The sequence below is a fragment of the Diachasma alloeum genome, unplaced genomic scaffold (assembly GCF_001412515.2).
Source record: "Diachasma alloeum isolate Michigan unplaced genomic scaffold, Dall2.0 Dall_scaffold_00213, whole genome shotgun sequence".
Taxonomy (NCBI): Eukaryota; Metazoa; Arthropoda; class Insecta; order Hymenoptera; family Braconidae; genus Diachasma; species Diachasma alloeum.
Window position 1 is genome coordinate 1,726,694 of NW_021680378.1, and position 14,064 is coordinate 1,740,757.

The 14,064-nt window shown below is 38.7% G+C and overlaps 1 protein-coding gene across 3 annotated transcripts in view; it reads right to left on the reverse strand.

The window, feature by feature from the left end:
* LOC107037013 (ATP-binding cassette sub-family G member 4) overlaps window positions 1-12,686 on the reverse strand; it is a 14,336-nt gene extending 1,650 nt beyond the window's left edge. For 2 of the 3 annotated variants that reach the window (XM_015255321.1, XM_015255319.1), the window contains exons 1-3: window positions 12,504-12,686; window positions 3,869-4,366; window positions 1,084-2,678 (exon numbers count right to left, since the gene is read on the reverse strand). In XM_015255321.1, coding sequence (XP_015110807.1) covers window positions 1,087-2,678; window positions 3,869-4,079 — 1,803 coding nt within the window. In that variant the 5' untranslated portion in view covers window positions 4,080-4,366; window positions 12,504-12,686 and the 3' untranslated portion in view covers window positions 1,084-1,086. The other variant, XM_015255320.1, reaches the window with a different exon arrangement.
* Window positions 12,687-14,064: the final 1,378 nt, after the last annotated feature.

Sequence of the window (14,064 nt, forward strand, 5' to 3'; positions counted from 1 at the left end):
GGGGGGGGGGGGGGGGGGGGGGGCAGGCCATAATTTTCGGAAAATTCTCAAAATTTCCGATCAAAAACTATGATTGGAATTTTTTGTTCAGCATATTTGGACCCGTTTAATACGACCGACAGATTTTTGTGTACCGGTCTCTCTTAACTTAATGTTGATTATTCTTAATCGAAAAGCGCAGCCTTGCGCTTCTAATAGTATATTTCGTCATTAGACCGAAACAAAATTTTTCTGTACTGCTTCTCATGATTTTTCGTCTAGGAATTGGTATTGCATAATTCCCAAACTCGTGTGTTTTTACTCGTGTGGTTGGCCAGTCCGCGCCTTCGGCTCGAACGCCAACGCCGCACGAGTAAAAAACCCCATCGGAGCAGCCCGGAAATAGTTATTTTCATCACAAGGTCCACAAAGTATTTTCTGACGAATGTGATTATAGGCCTCGCCTTCAGCTCGGCCTACAAAGCCACATTCGTCAGAAAATACTTTTGGACCGTGTGATGAATGCAATTTTTCGTCAGAAGAATCTAACCTCGCTTCGCTCGGTTAGATCGCGGTTTACCGGGCCTTCTCACGAAAAATACTATTGTGGCGAACATGAGCTATATACTATGCAATCATATGAGCTAGAAAAGCTTTTTAAGGCTGTATGACGAACAATATTTTTTGTCATAACAAAAAATATTTCATGACAAAACATTTTTTTCATCACGCTGCGACGAAAAGTGAACTTTTCGGCACGCTCCGCGTACCTAAAAGTCCAATTTCTGCCACATTGTGATGAAAAATATTGTTCGTAACTCGTGAAAAAATGTTTTTTGCACTCGTTACGAAATATACTATTCTGTCATTTTTCGAAATGACAAAAAAATCATTTTGGGAGAATAATATCACGGACAACTGAATTTCAGGAATTCCCGATAGGTCAGTGGGGAGACCCGGATTCGCAGCCCGGCTGAGTGGTGCCGGATTTTTTTCTCTCTAAATTCCAATTCTCTTTGAGTTTTTTAGTTTTTAAAAAGTTCTCTTTCTCCAAGAAACTCTCATCACAAGCGTGAAATAATTTCCAAAATAAATCTGACTCACCCTTCACGAAGCGGCTATCTTCCTCCTGAGGGTGCAGTACCCAACCACCCTGAGAACCACGCAATTAGCCGCAAGAATTCCAATGTTCAGCCAAAAGTTGACGTCCTTCATGTCAAGCTCCTCAAGAATGGTCCTGGGGGCCCGATAATGACAGTAGAGTTCCTCCTCAGGACACGGCAATTTCTCTCGATCATACCCATAGATCGATTGTACCAGTGCCTCCAAGGCGTACCTCATGTAGCTCAGATAGGTGACATAATACATGAAGGCAGGCATGTGCTTGAAGAATACAAAGAATCCAGCGAAGAGCAGCAACATGCAACAGGCGATGGCCCCTAAGAAGGTGCCATTGATGGGGTTGAGGGTGGTCCCGAGGAGCAGGCCAAAGCTCTCGGAGATGATGGTCGTCGACGTGGCGCTCATCAGAAACATGAAGAACCTGCTCCAGTCCTGAGGCTGTGAGCTCATGAAGTAGGAGACCGATGAGTAGACGAAAGCGAAGAGCATCTGAACGGGAAGATTAGCAATGAGATGCGCCATGTAGTAGGTCCTCAATTGATACCAATTATTGAACTTTTCCTTCTTAACGACAGGCAATTCCGACGGAAACCTGAGAACAGCCGGCATCATGCTAGTGTAGCACAGATAAACGACGGTCACCATGAGAAAGCCGCAGTTGTTGACGGTCTTAGAGCCATTGGCCCCGGCGTCAGCGTAGAACAGCCCGAGAAGAACTCCGACCAATAAATGAAGGACTATCTTAAGATGGGTGACTGTCCAGTCTCGGTACAGCTGTATTATACACCTTCTGAAGAGGACTGAGAACCTGAGGCACTCGGAGGGGGGAGTGACTATTACCACAGCTTTCTGCTCGATGTTCTTTCGGGAGAAGCTGGTGACGAGGAAAGCTTTCTTTATGTAGCCAGATCTCCAGGATTTGGTCCCTGAGGCTGCGGCTATCAGTTGTTCGCTGAAGTTTCCGTACTCCTTGCTGACAACTTCGATCATGTAGTCAGCGGGATTGTGGTATTTTGGACAATGAAGGCCGATGCTGCCGAAGTAGGGGACTGTGTTGGCGGGGGATCCTTGGAACATGCAGTGGCCGTCGGCCACGAGGTAGATGTGATCGAACATCTCGTAGATGGCCGCCGACGGCTGGTGGATTGTGCAGACGATCGTTCTGCCGCCTCGTGCAAGGTGCTGCAGCATCGCGATGCACTGCAGGGTCGAGGATGAGTCGAGACCGGTGGTCGGCTCGTCCAGAAACATCACCGGAGGATTGTCGATTAGCTCCAGGGCGATGGAGAATCGCTTCCTCTGGCCGCCGGACAGCCTGTCGCAGCGGGTCTCCTTGGTCTTTATGAGGTCCAGGGTCTCCAGGATGTCGTCAATCAGCAGGTCCTTGGACTTCTGACTCAGGCTGTTGCCGAGCTTCAGGTCGGCCGCCATCCTCATGGCTTCTAACGTCGTGAAGAGACCGTGGAGCTGGTCGTCTTGCTGGATGTAGCAGCACGCCTTCCTGTAGTCTTTGTAGTTCTGCTTGCCGGTACTGGTTACGTACTCAATTGTCCCTGTGGAGCCGGTCTCGTGGAAACCTGGGGTGATCGTTAAGTCAAGAGATTTGGAAGTGTAAAATACGAATTTCGGAACTGAACTTGGTTGCAAATATCTCCGAAACTATCGGGTTTAGCCAAAAAGGTCAGAAGATCTTCTTTGAAACGTAGCTATATATCTATCGGTCAAACGCTCGGCCCTATCGACAATCTTCGAGCACCGTCGGGTACCTTCGGCTCAACGGTCAGACAATCGCGAAAACCCCGAAAACTAAAGTCCTTTTCCCCCACCATTATGTTATACGGAGCCGACTGCAATATAGTGTTGCCGTTTTGGTGACTGTCCCTAAATCTGGTGTTTTTCGATGATCAGCTAGTGATGGAAATTTTAAATTCTTACTAGTGACAAATCTGGTAACATAAAAAATATGACTTATTCAATTGAAAAATAACTTGAAATAGTATTTTTCCGGCCTGTTGCGATGGGGTTTTTTACTCGTGTGGCGTTGGCCTCGGAGCGGTAGGCGAGGACTGGCCAACCTCACGAGTAAAAAAACCCCATCGCAACAGTCCAGGAACAATATTTTTCTGTAGTGATTTTCAAGTTTTAGAGTTTGGGAATTATGTAATACCAATTCCCAGACGAGAAATCATGAGAAGCAGTACAGAAAAGTATTTTTTTTTGTGGGGAATATGAAGATTGGGAAAATTTATGGTTGTAATAAGCAAAATGCCACAAGACAACAATCAATTCAGTAGCAAAGTGGTCAAGCGGTTTAAGTCGATTTTAGCTATTGGCCAGTTTTCAATGGATATCTCGAAATCTAAGGGATATAGCAAAATTTTTCTCATAATCTTTTTAGTAGCACTCAATTCGCTCTTCAAAAAAGGTTATGACGAAAATATCGTTAGCTCCCTTAAATTCGGAAATATTTCTGGAAAACTCAACTAAAGACTAAATTGACTTTAACCGTTTGATCACTTCGCTACTGAATTCTTGTTTCTAAGAGTATATTAGTGAAGATGTTATGTGTAAAATGTATATACATTGTGACATGTCTTATTGTTTTCCGGCCAATCCTGTAACAACACCTCCCACATCCGCCCTAAATTTAGATCCTCACGGGACAGATTTTTTTTGCAGTCCGGAAAATTTCAGATGAAAGTGATCTTTTGATGTTTTCAACAGCATTCATTAGTTTCGGAGATATTTATCGAATAAGATCAAGTACCAGTCAAAAGATTGAGCAAGGAAGACTTTCCAGCTCCCGACGGTCCCATAATCGCCGTGAGTTCCCCAGATTTGAAGCAACCACTGACACCTTTCAGTACTGGTTTCTTTGGTTTACGGAAACCGGTTCGCACTTCCCAGATGACATCCTTGAACTCTACGTCAATGGTATGCGCTTTTGGGAGATTAATCTGAACCGTTCGCTGATACATTGCGGCTCAAGGATCTATGAGTCGTCTTTGAGTGAGGAAATTACGCTTCAGACGTTCTCCGTCGTTTTATAAATGTCTTTTAATTGATGTGTTTCAAGGACTCGGTTTTTCATCCCTCACTCATCTTGCGATTGATGGGTAATAGCTTTGGGGATAATGAGGCTGACTGAAGGTGAACCTCAGTAATTACTTGACGTCTTACTCACTTCTGCTAATTGTTTGTACTTTTTCAACTTTACGGAATTCTTCGGTTCTACCTGAGGTTCGCCAGAACATTTGATGGTCAGCTGGAAAAATTGAGAAATAGGAATTTTTAGAATCTTAGAATTAGTGAGAGAATGAGTGGGGTTAGCGGAAAATACTACAGACCTTCTTCGTAGAGAATTGAATTCTCGATCGAAAAGGTCTTCTGGTTTTTTTTCCAAGTTCGATAATTACAGAGATTATTTTTCCTAATCGGATTTCGACCAATCAGAGGGCAGTATTTGAGGCTACCCGATAGTTTTATTTCAGATATTTCCTCCTAGCTTTTGAATATTTCGCAGTAGTTCTTCATTTTTTTTTTGCCTGAATATTTTGCACTAGCTCTTCATTTTTTCGGCTCATTTCAGATAGAATCTTATATTTGACAGTCTATGGAAATCGGGTTTTTCTATTACAAGATCTATGCGCGCGCTCTCGCGTGCGCTGATCTATTCATTTGTTGAAATGAAGAAATGGAATTCATTGAATTTCATTTTCTCATGAATACCTTATAAATATTGATAATGAATCAAAGAGAATTCGACTAATGATTGAAGTGAATAGCGAAGTAGAGTAAAAGAATCTATAAAGAATTTTTCATTTTCATAATTATCTTCAATTTTTTAAAATAATCGGTCTCCATAAAAGGACGGAATTTATTAATTTCACCGATAATATATATACATGTAAAGTATATATATTATATGGATATATGACGTGAAAAAAAAATTTACCTCTGAAGAATTTGAAATTATGTCACTGAAGAATTTGAAAATGTCGCGTGTTTTTTTGTGAATAACTTCGTGTCACATATTGACCAATCAGAATTAAGGATTATCGGTCAGGCAGTTTCGAGATATTTCGATATAAAACAACTTCACGTTTTGTTCATCTTTAGTAAATAGGAACATAATTTGTTCAAATCTTCCCCAATTCACCTTCTGATGTTGTTCACTGCACTCTGCTTGGCCAAAATCCGATTGGAAAAAATAAGCTGACAAAAACCCCTCGAAATTCAAAATTAATCGGGTAATTCCCTCAAACTCCCGTGCAAAGAAACCATCGTGCCAAGTTTTGCAGAAAAATCCCTCGCGCAGCGCCCGGGATTTTTTAACCTGCAAAACTTGACACCCTCATTCGTTTGCAACGAAGCTATCGGGAAATAACCGATAATTTTGAAGTTCTTGGGATATTACTACTGAGTATTTCCCTCATCGGAATCTGGGCCAATAGGAGGGCCGCATTTGGTGTCACGTGGTACAACCTTTACGGGTTTATATCGGTAAAAGTTGATAAAACCACGGCACGTTGCTAAGGGAGAATAAGCAAAATAATTGAAATGCGAATGTGTAGGTTGTACCACATTGACATCAAATGCTGCCCTCCACTGACCGAAATTCCGATGGAGGAAATACTCTTCCAAATACCCCTCGAGTTTCAAAATGCATCTGGTATTTCCCTCAACCTTCCCTGCAAACAAACGATCGTGTCAAGTTTTGTAAAAAAAACCCTCGCGCTTCGCGCTCGGGATTTTTAAACCTACCTGACTTTACACTCGCATTTGTTTGCAACGAAGCTATCGAGAAATACCCGATCATTTTAAAGCTCTCGGGATATTACTACTGATAATTTTACAATTAGGGGGTAAGCGATTCCACCTTTAAAAAATTAAATCTAAAATGTATTCAAATTGTCTCCGATTTTCTCAGAGTCTGTAAAATCAATGTTTAATTTCTTCTTGAGATTCAACAAATTGTTTTACCTGATGACGAAACCTAGAATGTTGAAGTATTGTAAACGAAAAAAAAATTTTTGTTTTATTTGTTTTTCTTTCTTTTTTTTTGTATGAAAAGCTGTATAAAATTACTGGTTTTGTGCTAAATAAAAAAAAACAATTAGGGGTAATTAGACTGCAATTAGATATTTTTTTTAATAAAACGCAAAAACATATCGACTTATAAAACTAGAAACATAAAGAAGACAGGAAAAAACGCAAAAAAGAATACATGAAAGTGGATGGATAAAAAAATACAAAAATATTCGCATCAGTCATAAACAAATAAAAAAAAAACTTTGAACTTTTTTTTTTTGATAAAACCCTGCCATTTTTCCACAATCATTAATCATGAAAAAAAAATCCTCCACTGGCATCGAGAAATACCGCTTCAACTTATCAATGAAACCCATTGATTCAATTACGACACTTTATCATTTCATAGCTCTCATTCTCTCAATAAAAAGTAATTTATTGTCATTGCTGAATCCATAATCATTAGGAGATCATGAAGGTTTACAACACGTTCATCTCGCCATCGGCAATGACTTCCATCCAACTTGTGATGATGAAAATAAATTTTCCTGTTCACGGTTTTCCTCTCAATTCTCGGAGAGAATTATATTCAATAAAAATTACGAATCTTTTGCGTAATTCTGGAGCGAAATGTGATTGTAGGAATTTTTACGTAACTGTCACGGAATTTTTCCACACGGAGAGAAATATTCAAGAAAAATGACGGACCATTTCACGTAATCCGCAAGCGAGAATCGTATTCAGTCAATTTCTATAAGAATATAAGAGAATAAATCTGAAACGTTCAGTAAATTTTCGGGTCTGTCACCGAAAAAATACGAAAAAGTCACGTAATTTTTCTGGAACTTGTAAAATCTAACAGAAACTTCAAGACTTATTATGCCTCAGAACATGAAAATTCTTGGATGTTTAAGAATTTTTACGAAAAGTTCCGGAAAAATTACGGAACGTGTTGTTAAAATCTCCCCCTCACGGTGACTCATGGCTAGCCGTGAGGCGTCGAACAGATGAGTAATTTTTACGGAACAGATCGTAGAATTTAAGTGACGATTGACACTTTTTATTGAATTTTACTCCGCTCCCAGATTACGTTTCGAAACGTAATTTTTACGTCTTTTTTCTAGTAATGTTTATTGAATATTTCTCTCCGTGCAGAGTGTTCCGTAATTTTTACCTGAATCTCCTGTGAAAAATTATGATAGCCCAGTAGATGGACGTTTGTTTTTTAGCAATTGAAAAGAATGATCCAAAAAAAAATCGTCACTCAGGGGTTAAGAATCACAACAGTTAATGAAAATTCAAGGCAACAATTCACATTTCAGTATTTTTTTTCGTAATTTCCTATCCAAAAGTAGCTCGTCCATTTATAGGGCAGTGTCCATCTACTGGGTACTTACCCTACCGTCACTTAAATTTTCTGAGTCGATTCCGTAATCGGTGAGCGAATTGTGAGTTCCGTAATTTTTACTGAACATTTTTCTCCGTGAAAATCTCACGGAAACCGATATTATCGTCATCATTTCGTCATTCCCGTGTAAGCGAGGATTTTTTATATCGCATTTCGTTGCATGCAGTGGACACAATCGGTGAATGTTAATGCAGTTACTGTACAAAGATTTATATCATGTTGGAAGAATAAATAACTACGGCTGACGTTGTTTTTTTCTTTGCGAAACGTTGCATCATTGGAATTGTCATTGTCGTGCGGTTAACTAACTGTGACCCTGCGGCATTAGTGATGAGGTTTTCCTTTAAATCGTCGTGATGATTATCGTGGGCAAAAGAATTGGCGATTAGAGGGCAATAGAAGTATATTTATTTTTATAATTTCAGTTTTTTAAATATTTCAATATTTTTTCCTTTCCTTTCTAAAAAAAAGTATTGACAATATCTTGAATCGAAAATGAGAGCTCGAACGCGGCGCGTATCTCGAACGAATGGAGAGAGCACGGCGGTTTTCATGAGTGCAATCGTCTTACGTCGAATTTTCATGAACCCGAGTGGAAATTTCACTCAGTTAGTTTGGATTTACATTAGTTTTAGGTTCCATACTGGTCAGAGTTTATTGATTAGACTTTCGGATCAGGATCTGATGAGATTCTGAATGGAGTATCTGTATCCATTGTGGCGGAGTGAATTGTGATCCTATTCTGATCAGTCAAATCTCGACTAGATCCGTATCGGATCCGGTACTGTTCAGGAAGATCGAATCCTAGAATTTTGACCAGGCATAGACCCAAACAAGCGTTACATTTCTGATCCAAAATTGATCAAAATCTGTTTTTACTGGTCAGTCTCTTATTCTATTCTAATTTGAATTTCCACTCGGGAAGCCCGCCTGATAAACAGAGGAAAATTGAATACCATACCATGAAACATGAATAAACGGATCATGTTTCATTAAATACTCTATGAAACATGAATAAACGAATCATAATTCAGTAACGAAACGGTAAACCGGGTGAAGTCGATTTTGACTATTGGCCAGTTTTTGACGAATATCTCGGAATCTAAAAGAGATAGACAAATTTTTGTCACAGCCTTTTTTGTAGAGCCAATTGAAATTATAAAAAAGGTCGTGAGGAAAATTTTGCTATCTCTCTGAGATTCCGAGATATTCATCAAAAACTGGCCAAAAGTAAAATTGACTCACCCCCCGGTTTACCGCTTCGCTACTGAATTGTCCAAATCATTTAGATCTGAGGAGAATCTAATAATCCTACTTTCTGAAAATTGCGTGTACTAAGGTTTTCTTCGAACAAAGTTGATTAGAATTAACAGCTAGAATTATGAGATCATTTCATATTTTTGACGTTAGGGATAGGAGAATCTGAATGCAATGTAGTGAAAAATAAATAATGTTAATAACCCGACTGTGTGGCACACTTGGTAGCAGCATGAGATTCACAACCCCAAGCTCCCAGGTTCGAGCCCCGGCCGGACCAAAATTCCACACCAATTTTTCATCACAAATTTTCACATAATATTCATCTGAAAATTTAACACAACTTTCAAACCGAATATTCCACAGATTTTCCAAGTGAAAAATCCCACTCCACATTCAACATTCCCTGGCTAAAGGCCCTCGGGCGATGGCCGCGTTGGCAAGTTAACCCGTGCAACGGAAAACCGGTGAAATTTGACATTTTGAATGTTAATATTCAAATACAACATTCTGATATGAATAAAAAGGATCTGTGATTCAATATTCCAATAGTATATTTCGTCCCTAGGCCGAAAAAAAATTTTCTGGCGAATATGAGTTTCTTCCCTCGCTTTCGGCTCGGGCTGCCATCATATGAGCTAGAAAAATTTTTTTTTTCATTCCGGCTGTAAGGCATCACTGCTTAGAGCCGTTATGACAAAAAATATTTTTCATCACGCTGTGCGAAAAAGTAACTTTTTACTTTTTCAAAACATCCCTTTTCCACACATTGTGATGAAAAATATCGTTCGATACTCGTGGGAAAAGTGTTTTTTGGCTCGTGGGATTATGTCACTCGCCTTCGACTCGTGCTATAAACCTCCCACGAGCCAAACAACTCTTTTCCGCACTCGTAACGAAATATACTATTTCCATACTGATCTTTACTTTCCCCAGTCGGGATTGGCACTGACCCTTCCCCGAACTGGCGAAAGTGAAAGTCACTACGGAAAAATATCGTTCGCGCCTAGTGCCACAGGGGTTTTCGAGTCTTGTGATTGGCACGACTCGCCTTCGGCTCGGCGTACCAACCTTACACTCGTCGAAAACCCCAGTGGCACTCGACGCGAAATATACTAGTTCGTCATACGGCCTAAAAGAACTTTTCCGTACTGATCTTCACTTTTCCTCATCCGGGGATTGGTATTGGCCCTTCCCCAAACTCGTAAAAGTGAAAATCACTACGAAACAATATCGTTCGCGCCTAGTGCCATGGGTTTTTTTACTCGCGTGGTTGGCCAGTCCTCGCCTTCGGCTCAGACGCCAACTCCACGCGAGTAAAAAACCCCATGGCACTCGCCCTGGCATATACTAATTTCTAGCTCATATGATTGCAAACTCATGTTCGCCAGAATAGTATATTTCCCACCAAGGGAAGGCGAGGGTGGTAAGCACGTGGGTAAAGGTCCTTTATTTTACCTCCCGTGGGGAGAACGGTATTTTTCGTCACGGCGTAGGCGGAAACGCAGATTTTCCTCCCGCGGAGCAAAGCGGGAAAAAATTTTTTTTCCCCCTAATGACGAAATATACTATTTAGGCCATACGACGAACAATATTTTTTGTCTTAACGGCTGTAAGCTACGCGTCCATGAATGTGACAAAAATGAAATTTTAATTTTTAATTTGGCGCTAAAAACACGAGATGACAATATTCTAAACGCGGAATTATATTGATGAGGTGAACGACAGATTAACTGAATTACCTTGTGAACTAACGAAATATTGATAACAGTGTGGGCACTTTTACCAGAGTAACAACAAACATTGAATTCCAAAAATTCATACTCCAAAGTGTGTTCTAGAAGGAATTGAATTGTAATTATGATTAAAATTTTATTGAATGGGCAAATTATTTTAGTGCAGTAAGAAAATTCAACAGCTGATAAATTGGGACTATAATTGGAATTATAAACAATTCATTGAGTCAAAACACTCGTCCGGAATCCATTTTACCCCGCCATTTGAAAATAATCGAATTTTTTTCGGAAAATTTCGAGTTTTAATATCTCGGCAACGGATGGGGCAAAATGGGTTCATGACCAGGGTTTGGAATCGGAAATTTGCTGGACATTCCGATGGAAGTGTAAAAGGAAAACGTTTTCAATTTCTTTTTTTAATTAGGATTTTGATGCGAGCAATTGGGGTAGAGACGCGAAAAATAATATTGATGGAATTATCGGGGATAGACACGTCGATCCACAGCAGATTCACGAAATATCATGTGACCTACTTCCGCATTAACTCATGCACGAATGCCGGTTGGAGATTGAATGGTATCTCTTATGACTCGTTGTCTTACTTCAGAGGTTTGGATTAATAGAAATAATGAGGGTAGAATAATTATAGTCATTATGGGAAGAAAAAATGAATTTTCAATTTTTACAATAACCAAAATAAATTAATTATCAATTGCAGAAATAAATTAATTATCTAGCAGCAAAAATGAAAGGAAAAAACTCATTTTTACTTTTTTTTTCATCCAAATTATGGGAAATGAACAATAATTATAAACAATTATTAATCATCAATAATTAATGTCGAGAGTTGAAAATATTGTTTGAAACTGACGTTCAAATCTAAAAAAATTAAAAAACGAAATAATGGAAAATATAAAATGCTGAATTTACGGAGAATGTTACTACAATTACTATCAGAGCAACGCGATTATACGAATTATCCCCCAGCGAAACTAATTGTGAAGAGTCACGTAATGTTAACACGAATGTATCTCCTATGGTTTCGTTGAAACCTGCATAAATGTTTCGGTGATTGATCCACGAATGCGTATTCGTCGACATTAATGACAGGCTATAGTTCACTAAACTCCAACTATTGACCAACAAGTGACTATTGGTTAAGAGTTTCATTATCGATAGCTTATACACAAGTTGTAAATCAAATTTTAATGGGCATTATTAAAAATAATCTTCCAAATGTTAAATCTACATTTTGTTCAATTGAAAAAATTGTAAAAATAACAAATCGAAGGCAAAAAAAAGTTCTCATTCTTTTTCTGTCAAATGAAATAAATGACAACTATTTTTCCGTCATCGAAGAAAAAATTGGATTGAAAAAAAAATCATTTTCAAGATTTTTTTTTTATAACATTTTTTCATCGAAAACAAATTGGATTGAAAAAAAAAATGTTTTTGATTCATCAATTGACAAACTCGTAACCATAACGACTTGAAGGCAAAAAAAATTTCTTTTTTTTCTGTCAAATGAAATAAATGACAATTATTTTTTCTTCATCGAAGAAAAAATTGGATTGAAAAAAAAATCATTTTTCAGATTGTTTTTCAATAAAAATTTTCCACGGAAAAAATTGGATTGAAAAATCAGCCGTTTCCAAAATTATTTTTTTCATTTTTTTTCATCAAATAAAAATTTGGATTGAAAAAAAAAACGTGTTCGAGTTATGAAATCAAAGAATATTCAAAAAAACATTATGATTTCCACAATCTCTCGCAGGATATCCCCAAAATCACTCCAACAACTGTTGTAAAATCCCGAAAAACTCACTGTCCCCCTGAAATCCTCGTTACCACTGCACCTTCTCGCATCGAATCCTCCTTAAGTCCCCAACCAACCCCAAGGACCCGTGGAAAACCAGTTTCCAAGTGGCACTATCACTCGCAAGGTTCTTGCCCTTGCCCAAGGAAATTACCTTTATCCTCTGTCCGTATCCCTATTTTTCCTCTCAACCAAAACTCGAATAACAGGACGTTATGACCGCCAACATTGACTATCCACCACTCGATATCCGACAGCGCAAATGTGCGTTGTGTGCCGATAAGTGGTTCGGCATCAACTGTCGTTATTTTCCGTATTCCGCTCAGTAGGTATATTCGCCAAGCGCGCCAGATTTTTTTTTCTAACTCACTCACTCACCCACTCCTCTTTTTATGCAATACTGAGAACAACCTCCTCAGCTCTAGAGGGGGGAGGGGGGTGGGCGCTATATGGGAAGTGACCCTCCCCCTCCCCCGAAATTTATACCTCAAGCGTAACCAGTTCCACGAAGATGCAAAAATTAGAGTGGAGTGGGAGTGAGAGGGGACGGGAGTGACCTTGAGTTAATGTCAATGAGAGGGAGAGGAAGGACGAGGGATAACACGGGTGAGAAAATTCCTTGAGGAAATGAACTTTATTCAGATGTTTTTTAGGAGTTGATTTATTCTCGTTGGGTTTCAGGTAAATTGTCTATCGAAGCAATAGCAACAGAGATATTTACAAACATCTAATTCTCGGGAAATACTAGCGAACGTCAGAATGTCGGGACATGAGTGTCTCAATAATATTTCAAGATGAGAATGTCGATAAATCATAATAGGGATATTTTGGGCATTTTTTTTTTGAGGATGAAATTATTGAAATATATTATGTGAACTGGAAAAAGCTTAAGGATGTGATACACCCTTTTCGCAAAAATTCACGTTTTTTGAATTTTTCTGGTAATTGCTGATCGGATTGGCCTGAAAAAATATACCGTTTATGAGTTTTATTATTACTTAATGACTCCCGAAATTTTACGATCGTGCAATCATTTTCCTGCGTTTTTTCTAAAACTTTTCGGAAATTCACAAAACTTTAGAAAACATGCAGGAAAATGATTGCACTACCATGGAACTTAGTGAGTCTGTCAATAATGATCAAACGCCAAAACGGCATATTATTTCGCGTCAATCCGATCAATAATTTACCAGAAAAATGAAAAAAAAATGTGAATTTTAGCCGAAAGGGTGTATAGTACATCCTTAAGGATATCCAAGTAGTTGAAGCAATTTTTTCTAGGGGAAATCCTCAGCAGAGTTTATAGAATAGACGAAGAGTATTTTTCTCCAATGAAATGCCCCACTTCATATTATTCGTTTTTTTTAATTGATAAAAATAAAATTAATGAATTATTGATTGTAGAAATTTTCCCTAGGAACAATCAATTTGTCATCATCCAATCAATGATAGCCGTTACGAAAATCAATTTCTCAAATCTATCCCCTTTTTTCTAGACTTCAAATCTCATTGAAGTGTTTCGTGTGTAGATCATGGGAGGGTGAAACGGAAGGGAGTCTTATTGTTCTCGAGCCCTGATTCAATCGCTGAGCACGAAATTATCCAATTTTCAAGTAACTATTTAAGTGTGCATTTGAACATTTTTTGATATTGATTTTGCTTATCAGATTGATTGATTTTATTCTCATCACCTACGGGTGTCAAATAATTTTTAT